Genomic DNA, 17361 nt, shown 5'->3' with positions numbered 1-17361 from the left:
AGCTTCCTTAACACAGGACCTTAATGACAAATTCAGATGTCCCCCTAAACAGGCCGTAATAAATGTGCATGGATCAACACAGGATTTCTGCTTTGATACCTTCTGTGTGACTAGGTAATGGCCTTCAACTTTTCAATCAAAATAATTTCAAAGAGCTTGTAAAGGAAGGGAGTTCCATCACACGTGCAGTTATTGTTAATAGGGATGCTGCTGGAAGTTTCCCAAGAGTGATGCTGTAATTTACAGGACTGTCCATGCTTTTAATCTAGACTTGTAAGTACCTCTGAGCTGCAGGTGTTTACAGGTAGACTTTAAGATCCTAGCTTTTCCTTGTACCAAGTGCTAAGTGGCTTTGAACTTGCCTGTTTAAGAAGAATGCCTCTTTGCAATGGCAGGTTGTGACTAGCAGAATCCCTTAGCTTCATTTGTGCCATCTATTAAAAAACATTCACAAACTGATTCAATGACTCCTCCTTGTGCACAGTATAAGCCAGCTGGAGTATGTTAGTTATGTTCAAGGGTAGTAAGTGATGCATTAGGGTAGGTTTGCAGGGATAATTGTATTCAGCAACTCTTTGCAGTATGTATGCTCCTATAAGCTTTATCTTTGTACCTTTCATAGCTGCTTGTACATGAGATGGCTGTAAGTGTTTTCAACCTTTTCCATCCATAAACAGCAAAGCCACCCAAAGAACCCAAATGAGAAGCATCGGAGCAAGAAATGTAAAGAACCTAAGCCAAGGGTGAAAAAATTGAAGTATCATCAGTATATTCCACCTGATCAGAAAGGTGAGAAAAATGAGCCACAGATGGACTCCAACTATGCGCGTCTGCTACAACAGCAGCAACTGTTTTTGCAGCTGCAGATCCTGAGCCAACAGCAACAACACTACAACTACCAGACAATTCTACCTGCACCACTGAAGTATGTGAAGCATTGTTTATGTCCTTTAAAGATATGTACATCAGTTACAGACTTAGTGCTTTAGGAGGAAGCGTGTTTTGCAAATGTTAAGAGACGTTTGAAACCTGAAAAAACTGAAATGGCAGCGTGCATCACTGGGTATTACTGGCCTCATTTAACAAGGTTGATAAGTTGGTTCTCTTGTTAAAATACTCCTAATTATTTTTGTATGACATTGCAACAGAACCTCTCACCTGTCAAATGCATTTTTTTCTGACCTAGATGCATATTTGAAACTCAATTATGCAAAAGCCAGAAAGTTTTGACATCATTTTCACTCAAACATGACATAGGCAGAGCAGAAGAACAGCTTACAGACAATGGCTTTTACAAAGACACATGCTACTGTTGTGGTTTTATTGTCTTTTTACATCAGTTTCACAGGCCACATTTTTGCACTTTTACAAAAAAGAAGAAACAGTCATTGTAAATTGGATAAAACGCTTCATCACTGAAGCTACTGGATATAACTTCATCACTGATGCTTACAAGAGTTCCTTATCAGTGTTGATCTTTAGCACTTTTAACAGTGAGAAATATACTTTCTGATTTAGAGGTAGAAGCAGTAAGAAAAATAAATCTTTAAAGCATTGCCAACACCCTATAGCAGAATAAGATGACTACTATCTGCAGGGTTTCATTCTCACCATCTAAGATCAATCTTTTCCTGGAAGTGCTTATAGTGTAACATGCCACAGTCACACAACCCTAAATTCAAATGACTTTCAACTGTGTTGGTTTTTGTTGGAGTTTTTTTTTATATGATTTTTCACCGAGTTATTTTTCCTCAGCAAGCGAGGCTAGAAAAGTTAAAGATACCATCTGTGGTTATATTTATAATTACCATGTATCCTAACATTTGGACTAGAGATGCTTCTGCCTGCTTACCCACGCTTCTTCTGTTCCATTTACTGACATTTCAGAAACATTTCTTCATAAATCAGTTGAACGAAATAAAAGATCTGACTTATGGTAGCTGGTGTCAATGACGGCATTTTTAAGGTTTTTACAGTTATTTTGAGATCCTCATATGAGATTCTTCTTAGGAGTACAGCTGATAAAAATGCATCATCTTGAGGTTAAACTGCCTTCACATTGGTCTTTATTATGTATGAGCACGGGCGCATGTATGTTGGTTTGATACATAGTTCAATATTGTGGGTTTTCTTACCGATACAAAACCTTAACTAGTTGCTCTAGTTAATGAGTGACTTGTATGAACTGATTCTACAGTCCATAGTGTCCTTCAGGGACACCATGACAATAATAAAAACCATGAAAATTAAATTAGTATGCTTCACTGAAGAGAAAACAAAATACCAACATGCTACGCTCCTGTTACGTTTTCTTCTCTGTGCTGTTTTACTAAAAATACTTAATGTTATGTTAAACATGTATTTTTTAAAAAAAAAAATCAATTTGTCCATTAACTTGATGAGACACTAGATTGAGAATCACAGCTTCTTGACTGAAAACATAATATATTTAGCATTGACATTACTGTGCCCCTTTTTTTATCACTTGAAGGCCACTGAATGACAAGCAGAGTAACAACGGGAACACGCCACTGGCTAATTTGAACAGCAGCACACCCACCTCAGCTGCCAGCTCCCCAAGACAGAACACTAATATTCCTAGCCGGAAACCAGGACCTCTGCCTTCAAGCTTGGATGACTTGAAGGTAAAAATACAAGGGATTTGTCCGTTCCTGTGCATTACCATAGGTCATAACTTGCAAACTGTTACTGTCAAGAGTAAGCCTGGATATTATTTACCAATGAAGACTGTACTTTTCTGTTAATTATTTACGATAAGGTTGTCAAAGTTTTCAAACATAACTTCTGGATTGAAATATTTGTTTGAGTGAGCCTCCTCACATGCATATGCTCTGGAAATGACATTTCTTTCCCATAGAATTAGAAGAGGAAGAATTTGGACAGATTATATGGGTACATAATTTGATACCTTGGGTAAACTGTGAAGAACCCTTCATGTGAGGTTCTAGCCCAGGCAAATTAAACACTGGAACACTATTTTTTCTGTAAAAGAAAATAGGAAATAAGAGATCTTTTTACGAGAGTTCAATACATCATTTGAAAATTAACACTAAATTTCGTAAAAGCTTCTTAAAGTTATAACCATGTAAACTCTCCTTAAACTGTAATATGAAGGGATTGTATAGGATTTTCTTCCTTCGAAATACATCAATAGGAATTAACACGGTGCAGTACCTAATGAAAGTAAGTCTGAAGAAGCTTGTGGAGGTTTAGATTCAGATCCTTCCAATAGCAACCACAGGAATGTGCCAGACCTGAACAGAGGAGCAGGGACATCTAGTGGGCAGTTGCTTCATGTCTTTCTTTACAAGGCGTTGGGTTTCTGAGTGATGGGAATATTTTTTTAGACTTGACAGGATAAAAAAAAGGGTTTCAGAAGATCAGATTTTCAAGACAAGAATGTACTGTCATCAGCTAAAGCCAGTCTTTTAGTATGAAACATACCTATAAAATTCAGTTCAAAACAGCATTTGAAATAACCTTTTCAAACTTTTAAGTTATTAACTAATAACTGTTTAAGATACTGAATATCTGAATTTGTGCTTTCCAATGATTAAAGCTGTTCACTGACCCATTTCTGCATTAGTTTTTTGGTATTCCTGCTAATGTAGTAGCAATAATATAAGCAGACCTGCTAGTGGTGGTTTTAACACTGAACATCTAAATCAGCTCTGCTTAATGCTGAAATGCATTGCTGAAACCCAGAAGGATTGGAAAGCACTCTCAAACAAGGGTAGAGGAGACTGGACTGGGAAACAGCTGATAATCACTGTTAGGCAGACAGTTATTTAACATGGAATTGATGTGGTTCTCAGAGATGCTAAAAGATTGATGTGACTTTTCATCATTTCCAAATCATGAGGACCTGTAAAGTTCTAGACTGGCAAAGTACTGAAATATTTGAGGTTACTACCTTTTACTCTTTCAGAGGTAGTTTTAAGATACATGTAGCCCAAACACTCTACAGTTAAATGTGGTGTATGTATATCATAAATGGAAGCCATTCATTGTGACTGAATCACAGAAGTAATTTACACTCAACACATTTGCACTTCACTTTGTCTGGAAGCTTACTAGGAAACAGAGAACATTTTTATTCCAGAAATTAGATTAATTTTGATTGCTTACACTTTTTCTGTTTGTAGAAGAAACCCAGATGACACATAGCTTCAATTGTTCAGTTGCTGATTAGAGAGAGAAGCCTTTTCTGCTTGATGGGTCTATTGAGTCATCCAACTGACAAGTGAACTGATAACATTTCTTAGATCTATGCGTCTTGATGGTGTAACAAGGGGTTCAGCATGCTGGTGTTCAGTGTTCTGATCTGCGCTGCTGCCACCCTCTACAGGTTTGCTTCAGAAGCTTTTAGCCCAGAATTAGACCTGTACATTCACTTTCCCTTTTTGAATACATACGAAAAATCTGCATGACTTTGCTGTTATTCATCGTACAACTTAACACTACTAAGGTTTTAGCACCTTAAACAGTGAAATGAAGTAGGAGGCCTTGGAAATGTGCTCACAGATCATGCACAGTGCCAGAACCCAGAGGTGTAATAACTACCGAATATGCTGAAAATAATTATTAAGATGGAATAAGGTAGAATGTATATAAGTAAGTTCTACTTTTTCCCTGTTGTGCTTTATTTCAGGTAGCTGAGCTTAAAATGGAGTTGAAATTGAGGGGATTACCAGTGTCAGGAACAAAAACAGATCTTATTGAGCGTCTGAAAACCTATCAAGATCTTAATAACAATGGGGTTGCTACTAGTAGCTCTGTTACAGCAGCCACCTCTACTGGGGCCACAGGTAACACTGGGGAAGTGTCTGTGTCATTTTCTGTTGCAACACTAAATAAACCAGCGGCTAACACGATGTCCAGCTTTCCTCCAGAAAAAACATCTACTGGACCTGGCTGCAAGGCAGTGAATACAGAAAACATTAGCTCTCCTTTGCCTATATCTCCCTCTCCTTCAGAACAATCTAGTCTAAGCACAGATGACACTAGCATGGCAGATACTTTCACAGAAATGATGACCATGATGTCACCATCCCAGTTCTTAAGTACTTCGCCGCTAAGAGCAAATACAGCTGATGACAATCAGAATCGCAGTAGTGGAAACATCTCAACCATGGAGTTTGATGTAGCAGAAAAGGACCGAAAGCTTCAAGAAAAAGAAAAGCAGATTGAAGAGCTCAAAAGGAAACTGGAACAAGAGCAAAAGCTTGTGGAAGTACTGAAAATGCAACTTGAGGTTGAAAAACGGGGACAACAGCAACAGTCTCAGACTTCTGGTAACTCAGCTGCTTTGGAACAGAAGCAGTTCAGTACCGCTGTCAAAGATGAAAATGCCCTTACTGATTGCTCTAGTACTAGTCAATCTGTACCTGTAACTAGTCATTCTTTAGGACAATCAGTATATACTAGTGGCCAGAATCCAGTTGCCAAAAAGGCAGTTGTTATCAAGCAGGAGATACCTGTGGCCAAAGCTGAAACTCAGAATGCCATTTCTCAATTTTATGTTAATCCACAGCGGCAGCCACAAACTGCAGTTGTTGCCCAACCTCAAGCTTTATTAACGACCCAAGGAACTGCACAGCTGCTCCTTCCTCTGTCTATCCAGGGACCGAATTCTACCACTGCAGTGCAGCTACCAGTTGGAAATATAAAGTTGCAGGTAAAGGTGGTTTTATTTTTCCATCATGGAAACTGCATGGCACTATTTGCATGACTTACTACAATTAGGTAAATGTGCTGCTTGTAAGATTAACTTAAAGATCAGGCTTAGCCTTTTTCTGCTTTAGGTAAAAGGGCAGAAAAACTTAAGAGCCAGTCTCTTTCTAACTTCTAGTGCTTGCTTTGTTTGCAACTTTTGTTCCCAGATACTTTCCTGAAAAGTACCTGCCTTTCCATGCACTGTCTTCATGCACAGTTGGTGTTGATTTATATCAGCATATGCCACCAGGTTGTTAACTCCAAATTGTAATAGCTATAAACCCAGGGCTTTAATTTGGGTACACCTGTTTGCAAAATGGGTGTTTGAACTTCTTGTGTGCTGATGGCTCATAGTTAAAAATGTGAATGCTAGGTTGTAGGACCCTACTGGAACTATAAAAAGAAACCACAGTTACACAAATATTATTTCTAGACTGATTATAGGTAGTATCACAGTGAGTAAATACAGCATAAACCAAGATAGGTTATAAATGAAGAGGTTTAAGAGTAACCTGACCAAACTGAAACAGTTTAACCTGTTGGTCAGAGGTAGATACCCAGTGCTATTACTGGGACTAGATGAAATCTCCTGCCACCCACATGGTTATTATGCCAGCAAAGTATTCTTTCAGCTCCAGCTTGTACTTGGCTGCTGTGGCATGCTGTGGGCTGAGGCTTTGGTGCTGTGTGTGCACAGTTGCATTTAGCAACATTTATGAGGGCTGTAAAATTCTGATTCTTGCACAGTCCACAGTGCAAGAGGTGGTTCCTGGTAGCTACGCAGCCAGACCGATCTTTGTCTAAATTGTTCTGAAAACCTGCTAGCATTCTCTTAACAACCATAAGCAGCAGCTTCTGGTATTTCATTTCACTGATATTGCAGAAGTTTTCCTAACTACCAGCTAAAATTTTCTTTCCTGGGGTTAGACATGCTTCTTGCCTTTCAGTGTCCATTAAAAACTACTTTGACTATAGAATCGTAGAATCATGGAATGGTTTGGGTTGGAAAGGACCTTAAGATCATCTAGTTCCATCCTCCTGCCATGGGCAGGGACACACTAGACCAGGTTGCTCCAAGACCTGTCCAGCCTGGCCTTGAACACTTCCAGGATGAGGCAGCCACAGCTGCTCTGGGCACCTGTGCCAGTGCCTCACCACCCTCACAAAGAAGGAAAGAGCTCCTTCTGTCTATCTAACCTAAATCTCCCCTGTTTAACTTTGAACCCATTACTCCTTTGTTCTATCACTATAGTGCCTGATGAAGAGTCCCTCTCCAGCATCCTTGTAGGCCCCCTTCAGATACTGGAAGGCTGCTCTGAGGTTTCCATGCAGCCTCTTCTCCAGGCTGAACTATGATCATCTTAAAAACAACCTTTTTCTTGCATCATCAGTTTTGTCTTTCTGGTTATTCAAACCCAGTTCTTATAATCCTTTCTTGCTGGTTATGCTCTCTCTATCTCTTATAGTCTTTTCATTGCTCTTCACTTAATCCTCTCCACTTTGTCTTTATCTTCCTTAAACTTTCTAAAACGTTTTACCTGGGAACTCACCAGTAGCAGAGTAAAAATTTTGTTTCCTATACACAGTTCACACTCATCCTTCCCAGAATACATGCTATTGCCATTCTGCATAATCTATGCAATAGACTTTTACATTATGTAATTTACTGTGAGATACGAATAATGAGTATATTTTATCTTCATCCTTTAGGCTCAATCACAAGCTGGAATACAGACCCCATCACAAATACCTGCTCCTGTTTCCTCCTCTGGCCTGGTCCAGGCAGCACCTCAGATGCATACTCCACAATCAAAACAAAACACCATCACGCAGCATGCACTTGGTCATACCCAACAAATCAGAAAGGTTTGTGGATAGCAACAAGCATTAAGATATATAGTTGTATAATCTAATTCTAGACAGTGTCATCTGCATCATATATAAATGGTCAAGTCACCTAACATCTCTCTACCATGTTTTTCTGTGTAATACAATGGGCTTGCAACTTCTCTTTCCAACATTTTAGTCCATGCAGAACTTTGTTTTTCAGTTGAAAATAAATACAGAAGGCTAAAGGACTTTTTCTCTTAATGGTAGTCTTCTGGCACCACTCTTACTGCATTCTTCTACATGCTTGGCAGAAGTGGTATACCAGGTATTTTAGTCAGTTTCTCTTATTTGCTGCTGTTTCAAAATGGAGGATTCCTGTAGGCAGTTCTTAAGAGAAAGCTTTTCCCTATGGCTTCAGAGATTTATTCTTTTAAATGAGTTCCTTTTAGTTTTCCTGCTTTCCTTGTTGGTTTCATCCTTACTTGCTAAGAAAGCTACTCAGATACTGAGGATGCAATTCCAGTGAGTCAGAACCCTACCATACCTATGATACATCTCTTCCTGAGTAATGCAGGCAGTGATTCAGAGAGATCTTTCTCTTCCTCACTCAGTTCTGTAATGTCCCATTCCAAAACAGACATAGATCAGCACTGGATGCACAGCTGGGAGTGCCAGTCCAGTCACGTTCATATGGTAACACTGAACAATCCAACAGCACCAGTCATCACAAAAGAAAGGGCTTTCTCTTCCTCTGAGCTTTTTAGGGACTCAGAGATACCTTTATTGCTTCCTTACCAGCGCTAACAACTCTAGGGCTCCTATCACTATCACTAGGCAAGGTTTTTCAGCCTGTCTCAAGGAAAGAGTAACTCAGAAACAACTGAGATTTCAAGATGAAGAGGCTAATTTTTACGATAATTTTCCTGTAACCGTTACAGAACATCTCAGCCTTCAAAGTTTGTATTTCAGTTTACAAAAGTGCATCATAAAAACCATGTTCTACCTGTGCAGTGTCCTCTAATCTGCTTCTGCTAAGGCTCTTGTTCCAGATAAAAGTTACCTCAAAAGATGTACAGTTATGCCCTGCCATTTTCTAGATGCCTGGCTAATAAAGGGGAGCATGCTAAATGCGCATCACCACTCTTCAGACTGCTTGTGCAATCTGTTTCATTTCATCGACACTGAGCTTATCCTACAGAAGTCAAAACTGACAGAGACCCAAAAAGAGATCTCATCCAGGTTCCCTGGCATTTGGTGAGGGGCTAATCTTTCCTCATTAATTTTACAAGTCCCATATAGAAATTTTCCAGCCACCCTAGGGTGTAACTGCTAGCAAACTAGCAGTTTGCTTCATTTGCTGACTACAAGTTCCTTGAAACGATTGCAGGAGATAACCAAGGACTGAACCCTCTGGTCTTTCCCCCATTCAGATCAGTTGTCATGGAGACAGCACAGTTCCCAGCAGAGTTCCCTCTGCATCTGGCTGTCCCGGAGCTGAGCCGCCTGCCAGTCCTAGCTGGTTCTCTCACGCATCTACTGCCAACTCTTACACAGGAGACCAGCAGCATAATTGCACTGCTTTTTTCATCAGTGTAAGATACTGATGTGATACAACACATCAGGACAGTCTTTATGCATTGAGCATTAGCTCTACCTCTCTGCTGTTTACATTTCATGAGGGTTGGCTATTTCAGCAGGCAGATTGAGCTAATGAACTGTGAGTGAATAATGCTACTTACTAATTTAACCTTTTTTGGTGAAGTTAGTCTTCCTAATAGTTATCACCTCTATAAACAGGTTTTTCCCAGAACCACTTTCCCTTGAATCTGTGTAGACTTTCTCAGGTAGCTTTAGATTTTTATGTAAACCACCTGATTATTCCATTTGTTTTCTCCTACACACTTGAGATGTCTCTTCACATTGTAGCTACCACATGGCCCTTGTCTCATTACTGAATGAACTGAAAAACATCTCAGCCATTCCCTCCAGTGCCAGACAGCTGGAAAGTACAAGTTTTCATACAGATGATCAAGGGGGCTAACAAAAACTGAATCAAACCCTTTCACAGCAGACTTAATTTGGTATTTAGATGGTACTCCACAAAGCTTATCATAGCTTAACCTCCATCCCTGATCTAAGATTTGTCACCTTTGTCATAAATGTATCTGGGAGTGATACCGTGTTGCACACTCATACATTCATAGCCCCTCTTTCTCTCCCTTTATCTTAAAAATACAAGAAGCAGGATACTGCTGGCAATCATTTGCAATGACTGCATGGACTATCAGTCGAAGAAACAAAATGTTTATATACCAGTAACCAAATTTATAGTTGATACCCAAGTTCATCACTTATACCTTTTGCCTCTCCCTCACTACTCATAGATACTTTTAGATAAAATAAATAAGAATTATATGGCACAAACCAAACAATTCTATCTTAAAGCACAGGTGTGGATATATATACTAGTTTTTTATCAGGTCAGAAATAAGTTAGTTTTATTGACTGTCCACTAGGTGGGGAGATCATGTATCCTGTAATAAACTGTTCCATACTCTGCTGAATGTATTTGGGAAAAATTGTATTAGTGCACTTTCCTCATGCTTCCTGAAAAATTGCAGGGAAATATTTTTAGTTATCGGTGATGAATGAAACCACGTCACAGCACAAAGTTTCTTTCAAACAGTAATTGTTCTAGATTTACAAATTATTCCACCAGAGGTAAAAATCAGTACAGATAACATTCCCTTAATAGGGAATTTAAACAAGCAGGTCTTAAAATTTATTAATGTCTTATACCCAATGTTATTAATTAAAAAACCCAACACAACCTAAGACTGATGTATTAATCCTTTACAGGTTTTTCCACCCACCACATCAAATACAGTATTTTCCTATCAGACTGCACCAGTTACAGCACCTTCACAATCTTTTATTAATGAGACGTCAAACTCTAACATTCACACTGGTGGTAACCAGGTCCCCTCTGTGCAGAATGGACCTGCAGCTCCTAATAAGGTAAGGTTAGCCCCACTATGTTCCATAAAGTTCAGGTTTATATTATTGTTCTTAAAGTACATACCACAGCTCACTCAAGGAGGAAGAAAGTTTTGTAGATTTTAATAATGTATATGTGTATGTATGTGTGAGGAAACTATTATTTTATCCCTCAGATTACCTATACTATTGATATTTGTTAGTATGTAGATCGGTATGACAATACAATCAGCTGTAGACCTTGGTCAGCTTGAACTCACTAAAGCCTATTGTTTAGTCACTGTTTTGTTATTGCATGCAGCCTGGTTCTCCATCTCAAGCCCAGCCTTATATTGTTCAACAAACCCTCTTCAACAACACGGTATCCAAGACAAAAGATCCTCCTCGGTATGAAGAGGCCATAAAACAGACCCGCAATATTCAGACATCACACCGTGAGGTAGTTATTTTCTCCTTTTAGTCTATTAAAAACATCTTTTTTTGTTTAGATTTATCACAGCCATTGCTTATTTTAGTACTTCGTTTGGTGTCAAGATTTTCTAACATACCCTGTTACTGTTTTCCTAACTGTGTTTAACTACAGGACTCCCGTTTCATGATTCTTTTTTATTAAAGCAATAGACAGATGTAAGTAACTCTTACAGTATTCAGTTGGCAATACATGTAATGGGATAATGCTGCTATTGCTACTTAATAGCTAGCCTTCACCCAACTTGTTTCAAGGATGTATGATACCCAAACTTCAGGCTTAAAAGAGAGAAAGTAAATTCAACTAAGCTTGAGGAGAATGTGTTTGTGTTTATACACATTTAGGCAGACATTGTATACATGAGCCCAGGTGCTTGCCTGAAAAGAATCTATATTTAGTGAGCTTGATGTATAATTCTACAGATTGCTTTGTCAGTTTACCATGATACCCTTTCATGTTGGAGGAAAGTTGCAAACAAAACTAATGAGCATCGCTAACCTCCCATGTTTCAGAACTATTCCAAAAGATAAGTTATTGCAGTGACTTAGTATTGGTTGCTGGTTTCATGGTGGCGGACACTCAGACAGAAGCATGAGTTTCTAATGCCATTCCATATGTTCTTGGCAGGTGTGAGGCATCCTCACAGTGAAGGCACACAGGTCTTACATGACTGACTGCCAGTTAGCCCCCTCACTAGCCTGTCTTCAGGAGCTAGATCTTGGGATGATGAATTATTTCCCATCTCCACAGTATAACCAGAGTTATAGCAGGTTATAACGGTTATACCAGACAAAGGTTATAACAGAGTAAAACAGTGTTTTAAAACACTTTTAGTTTTTGAGACCATCATGAAAGTCTCCATTTTTCCTGGACAGTTTTTGAAAGAATGGGTTTGTGGGGATTTTTTCAACTTTTGCTTAAGGTTCAGATATTCAGGAGATGACTGTTTAAAACAAACAGATAAACACCTGATGAAAGCTTCCCCTCCCCGTTAAAAAAGAACATGAATCTACAGATTGGAAAAAAGATAAAAAATAAAAAAATACCCCAAAACTACAATACCAAACACAAACAAGCCAACAACCAACAAAACCATACCTAACAAAATGCATCTTGCATGATGGCTATTCACAGGCTATCTCTTGAGAGAAAGCATTTCAGGGTGCACCCCCCAAAAGCACAGCAGTTACTCCAGATACTTATCCTGGTACAAGACAGGGTTAGTAATTGTCCTTCTTAGTCCTAGTTTTCAGCACCTCTCTTCTGGGTTGCCTTCATGAAATGTCTCTTGCTTTTCAGATTTCTCCCTATCCCTTTGTACTGAAAATGACCAAAGGGATTCAAAAGTGTCTCTCCAAACTATTTCTCTGTTTTCTAGATTGACAGTTTCACGTGAAGAATTTTAGTCTTGATCATAGGTTAGTACTTATGTACCATTGAGAAGTGTTAGGCTCAGTCAGCTTAGGCATAAACACTACATGAAAAAGAATAACTCTTTTCTCATGCACTACAGATTTCCAGTGCGCACAGTCAGCAGATGGATGATCTTTTTGATATTCTCATCAAGAGCGGAGGTAAGCTAAGTGACATCTGTCTGATACAGAGATTTAAAACCTGAGAATAAAAATTCCGTATGAATGAATGAAAACTCAAATGAATGAAATGAAAGAATTCTCCCAGGGAGAGGAGATAGAAGCTCTACAAACTGGATGAAACTTGTTATTTCTGAAAGTTTGCATTCATTATCTATTAAAGGAAACATTTACCAAAACACATGCAGTTAAACTGTCTGCTTGTAAATTAGCCCATGCAGACCTCTGTAATAATCCACACAGCATTCAAACGATGAAAAGAGTGCCTTAGGTTACCACAGATGTATTTTATCAAAATTGAAAAAGTTGAGCAAGTCCATATAACATATATTGAAATTATACAAAAAAATAGAATAAGAGTTAAAGCAATGTTGATACTAAAATTTAATTAAATATAACTGCGTATTATCAGCTCTTAAACATCAAAGACACATTACCAGAAAGAGTATGTATGAACTACATCAAGGCATCGATGAATAAAAACTTTCTATGTCAGTTAGCATAAGGAAGCTATCAGAAAGCAGACGAAATAACTGGAGTAACTTACAAAGGTAGCTTTGCAGTAGGAGGCAGCTTTCAGGCATACTTAGGATTTGTAGACCAAGAAGCCATTCCAATACTGGGAAATGTTCTGGTGCCAAGCAATTCAATTAACTTAATGTTTTGTACTACTGTCATATAAGGATCTTGACAGCCATGAATGCCAGGACAGAAGTGACTGATTGTGGGCTATTAGAAGATTTTAGCCATATTCTAAACATTGCAGTATTTTCTCTTTTTCAAAGCAAATTGCAAAGTCAGCTGAAGAAAATGGAATAGACAGTGACAGACTGAGATAAGTGACCTGTGCAGTGAACAACTCAAGATAAATAGAAAAATGCTGTCAGTGCTTTTATTGAAATATTGCATGGGTAGTTTGAACTGCAACAGAGGATGTACGAAACATTGCTGTGCTTACTTAGATCTTCAAGTGTTACGTTACTAAACCTATTTGAAGGTTTGTGAAGTTGCAATAAAAAGGCAGCTGTTTCCTGATCATCTTAATGAAAAACAAATGAAAGTATTCTGGGCTCTTATACTTACATAAGTGAGTTCTACAAAGAAAAATACTTATTTTATTAAGGCACCTCAAGAGTGTGAGAGGGTCCATTTAGTAATGCTTTGCTTTTACTAAGTAATCCTTTAATAGACGCTCTTACAGGTTTTAAGGATGTGTGATTTGCTTGGAAAACTGGTGCAAAATACATTGACAGGTGTACTTTTGCTGGCAGAAACATCACCTGTGTTAGAGGATTTATTGCCATGTTCTGGTCTGTCTAATCTTACTTTTGGATTCCATTAATGTATAAGAATTAATTGGAACTTATACTTCATTTCCTTTTATTGTTAATGCCACTATCTTATATGGAACTTCTTGACAGAAAGAGTAGTTTTAGATCCTAGATTGATCTCTGTGACGCTGATCATCAAGGTGGACATAGGACTAAACAGGGATGGAACTGAAAATTGGAAATGTGCTGGTTCCATAATTATTCTGATTAATCAGAACTATAAACATGAATGAGGTAGAGTTAGCATCTAGAAAATTGTTCCTTTTTTCATCAATATAAATATTCTGATTGGCTGAAATATTACTGAAAGCAGAACTCTGGAACTTGTTTAAAAATACTTTGTGGTTCACAGAGTACCTGACATCATCTTATGTATGTAGGGTTAGTATATCAGAACAGCAAAATTACTCCTACTCCATTGAGTTCACTGTGGAAGCATCTCAAAGTATGCGAAAAAGCAGTGGATGTTGTAAGCCTAAGGATATGTCATTATCTTTTCTGTATTCAATAGTGGGGTGGTTTTGGTTTTATTACAGAGATTACCCTTCCAATAAAGGAGGAACCATCTCCCATTTCTAAAATGAGACCAGTAACAGCCAACATCACTACAATGCCAGTGAACACAGTGATATCCCGCCCACCACCACAAATCCAAATGGCCCCTCCTCCTGTGTCATTAGAACCAACCACCAGCTTGTCTATAAGTTTGGAAAACCAACTTGAAGCCCTCTTGGATGGAACTTTACCATCAGGTAATGAAATTCCTCAGCTGACAAGCAGTAATGAGGACAGAGAGTCATTTTCTTTGATTGAAGACCTCCAGAATGATCTACTTAATCACTCCAGCATTTTAGATCACTCTCATTCACCCATGGAAACATCTGACCCACAGTTTACCAGTAATAATTCCTGCCTGTCTCTTGACCTTCCTGATACAAATTTGGACAATATGGAATGGCTAGACATCACAATGCCAAGCTCCTCGTCAGGACTCACTCCTCTCAGTTCTACTGCCCCCAGCATGTTTTCCACTGACTTTCTAGATCCACAAGATCTACAGTTGCACTGGGATTAAGCTGTAGCCAACGAGAACACAACCTGCGAGTCTCTTTACAGCAGAGGTCCATTATTATTCTGATTGCAGTTAAGATAAATTAAGACAGTAATGTTTGGAAGAACAAATGCTTGAAGCTAATTCCATACTGATTTTGAAGTTTACAACAGTGAATTACTTTATGCTCCTAGCAGTAATGCAGATCAGGGCCCTCTGAAAGCTGTATTTCATAATTCAAGGAAGGATGATTGTACTTACTGATTAAAAGTACCCCAAGGTAAAATACATCACAAATATTTAAGAAAGAAGTTATGTCTTTGACTTTGTAATGCTTAAATGAGAAACACAATGTGGCTAAACTTAGAGAAGAAAAAGTCAGATTTCAGCCGACTGTATTGACACAGTGAGCAAATGTTTGGGGGAGGGGGAGGTATCGCTGCACTTCATTGTTCCTGTGGATAGCCTGAGCCAGGTTCAAAATGAATTGTGAGGGCAAAGGCAAGTAGAAGCACTGGCTGGTTCAGTGAAATTTCATATATCTAGTCTCTTAATTTGTTCAAGTTGTTTTTATATTTTGGTTTTGTGGTTTTTAAAACTCTTCCCCTATTCTTTAATCATGAGGGAAGAATTTAACTGCATCCAAAGGGATATTAAGTGTAACTGCAAGAAGTCCACTGTAGCTATGCCAGGTAATATTGAGAACACTGAATTTTCTATAGCGATACTCTGGATTTAATAACTAGGTTTTAATCTGTATATCAGACAGTTATTTGTATACTCTTTTAACTTTGTATAGCTTATTTTTGCAAACAGAGGGGAACAGTGGTCTTCAAACAAGAGATTACTGTAATGGAAATAATAAATATCCTAATTTACTGTGTGCTTGAGGATATTTGTTAGATCATTGAATCCAGTATCTCAGCATATTATAGAACAGTTTGAGGAAGTAGAAAAGTTCAATTCATGCTGTTGCGCATTATGATCCTGCAAGCATCTATCCCAGTGCCCTCAATAAAAGATGTTTGTAGGATCAGACCAAGTTTCAGGGACAGTACTGACAGGACAGCCATCATTTCTTATTGAATACTTTATCTATTGAACAGCTTTGTCTACCACTACATAACATCAGGGAAGCTAAACAGAGAAGCTGCTCAGTGAGAATCCTAAATAGCAGTATCGGGATGTACTGTTTCATGATAAGACATATTTCATACCTGAAATAGATAATTGCAAAAATTAAGCTCTTACCTCAAAGCACAGCACATGGAAATACTATTTTTTAAGCCCTTAGTAATTTTTTTCAGTCTATTATGAAAGCAGGTGGAAGAAAAACAAAAACACAAAATGCAAACAGAAGTAAAATACTTTGACATTCTATGCTTGTCTCTCAGGTGATAGCTGTTAAATGTTGCCATAGATGATGTAGGCTGATAATCAGATATAAAATTGGAATTATTTCCTACTGGGGAATTCCTAAATTAAGATAAATTCCCTTATTTCCTGAACAGTGGAAATGTGATAGTGTTTTCTAGTCTGAAAACTGAGCTCATTGCAGAATTCCTTCCTCACCACTATCTTTCAAAAATTAAACTTTGTAGAAACTAATGGAAAAATGCCCTGAAGCTTTTGTTTACTTCTTAGAGTAATGATATGTGTCAGAGTATCAAAGAAATAATGAAAACAGAAAGTAGCTGTTAACTATTTAGCGACCTCTGTCACATTTTATGAAAAAGAAAATCACCACAGTGTCATGGTAACATGAAACAAAATACTGTTGTCAGAAAGTGTTGTGGAATTAACTGCAAATTTATGTCTCCAGATGCACAATGCAGCCTGGTTTACTAATATTCCACAATTCCATTGGCTTCAGATAAAATAGTGGATTATATCAGTGGTTTAGGGTTTAAACTGGCATCATATGTTTGCGTCATATCCAGCTACCAGCACTTTAAATCATTATATATCTTCAATAGTTTTACAGGCCAGGATTTACTTTAATCTGAAACTAAGTAAAGAAAAACAATCTGTGGAGATTTTCACAACAAAAGATGAAGCTGAAAGACATCCTTAGTGCTTCTTGCTGTGCCTGCAATACTTGAGTACACTATTACACATGGACTGTCTGCCTTAAAATTTCATGGTATAGGACTCTCCAGTAACGCTGAACAAACACATTCAACTTTTTGCATTCCTTTTCATCATATGATCTTTGGAGCTAATACTCTGAAATACTAAGTGCCCTCAGCTGTTAAGAGAATAGCAATTAAGGACTCTTGGTCTGATAGGAACAACTTTGAATGAAATATAGTGTTCTGCAGTACTGTCAATTTATTATGTGTAATACACCAGACA

The 17361-nt window shown here is 38.1% G+C and overlaps 1 protein-coding gene across 1 annotated transcript in view; it reads left to right on the top strand.

The window, feature by feature from the left end:
* The window catches only part of MRTFB (myocardin related transcription factor B), a gene marked incomplete at its 5' end in the record, with an annotated part of 42128 nt that extends 26193 nt beyond the window's left edge, over positions 1-15935 (top strand). The window contains 8 exons of the mRNA XM_080618812.1: positions 678-925; positions 2492-2645; positions 4673-5698; positions 7447-7602; positions 10426-10584; positions 10865-11002; positions 12546-12606; positions 14492-15935. Coding sequence (XP_080474938.1) covers positions 678-925; positions 2492-2645; positions 4673-5698; positions 7447-7602; positions 10426-10584; positions 10865-11002; positions 12546-12606; positions 14492-15030 — 2481 coding nt within the window. The 3' untranslated portion in view covers positions 15031-15935. The remainder of the gene's footprint in view (positions 1-677; positions 926-2491; positions 2646-4672; positions 5699-7446; positions 7603-10425; positions 10585-10864; positions 11003-12545; positions 12607-14491) is intronic.
* Positions 15936-17361: the final 1426 nt, after the last annotated feature.

Source organism: Psittacula echo, assembly GCF_963264785.1.
Source record: "Psittacula echo genome assembly, chromosome: 5".
In the NCBI taxonomy this organism is placed as follows: Eukaryota; Metazoa; Chordata; class Aves; order Psittaciformes; family Psittacidae; genus Psittacula; species Psittacula echo.
This window is presented reverse-complemented; position numbering and strand designations above follow the sequence as displayed.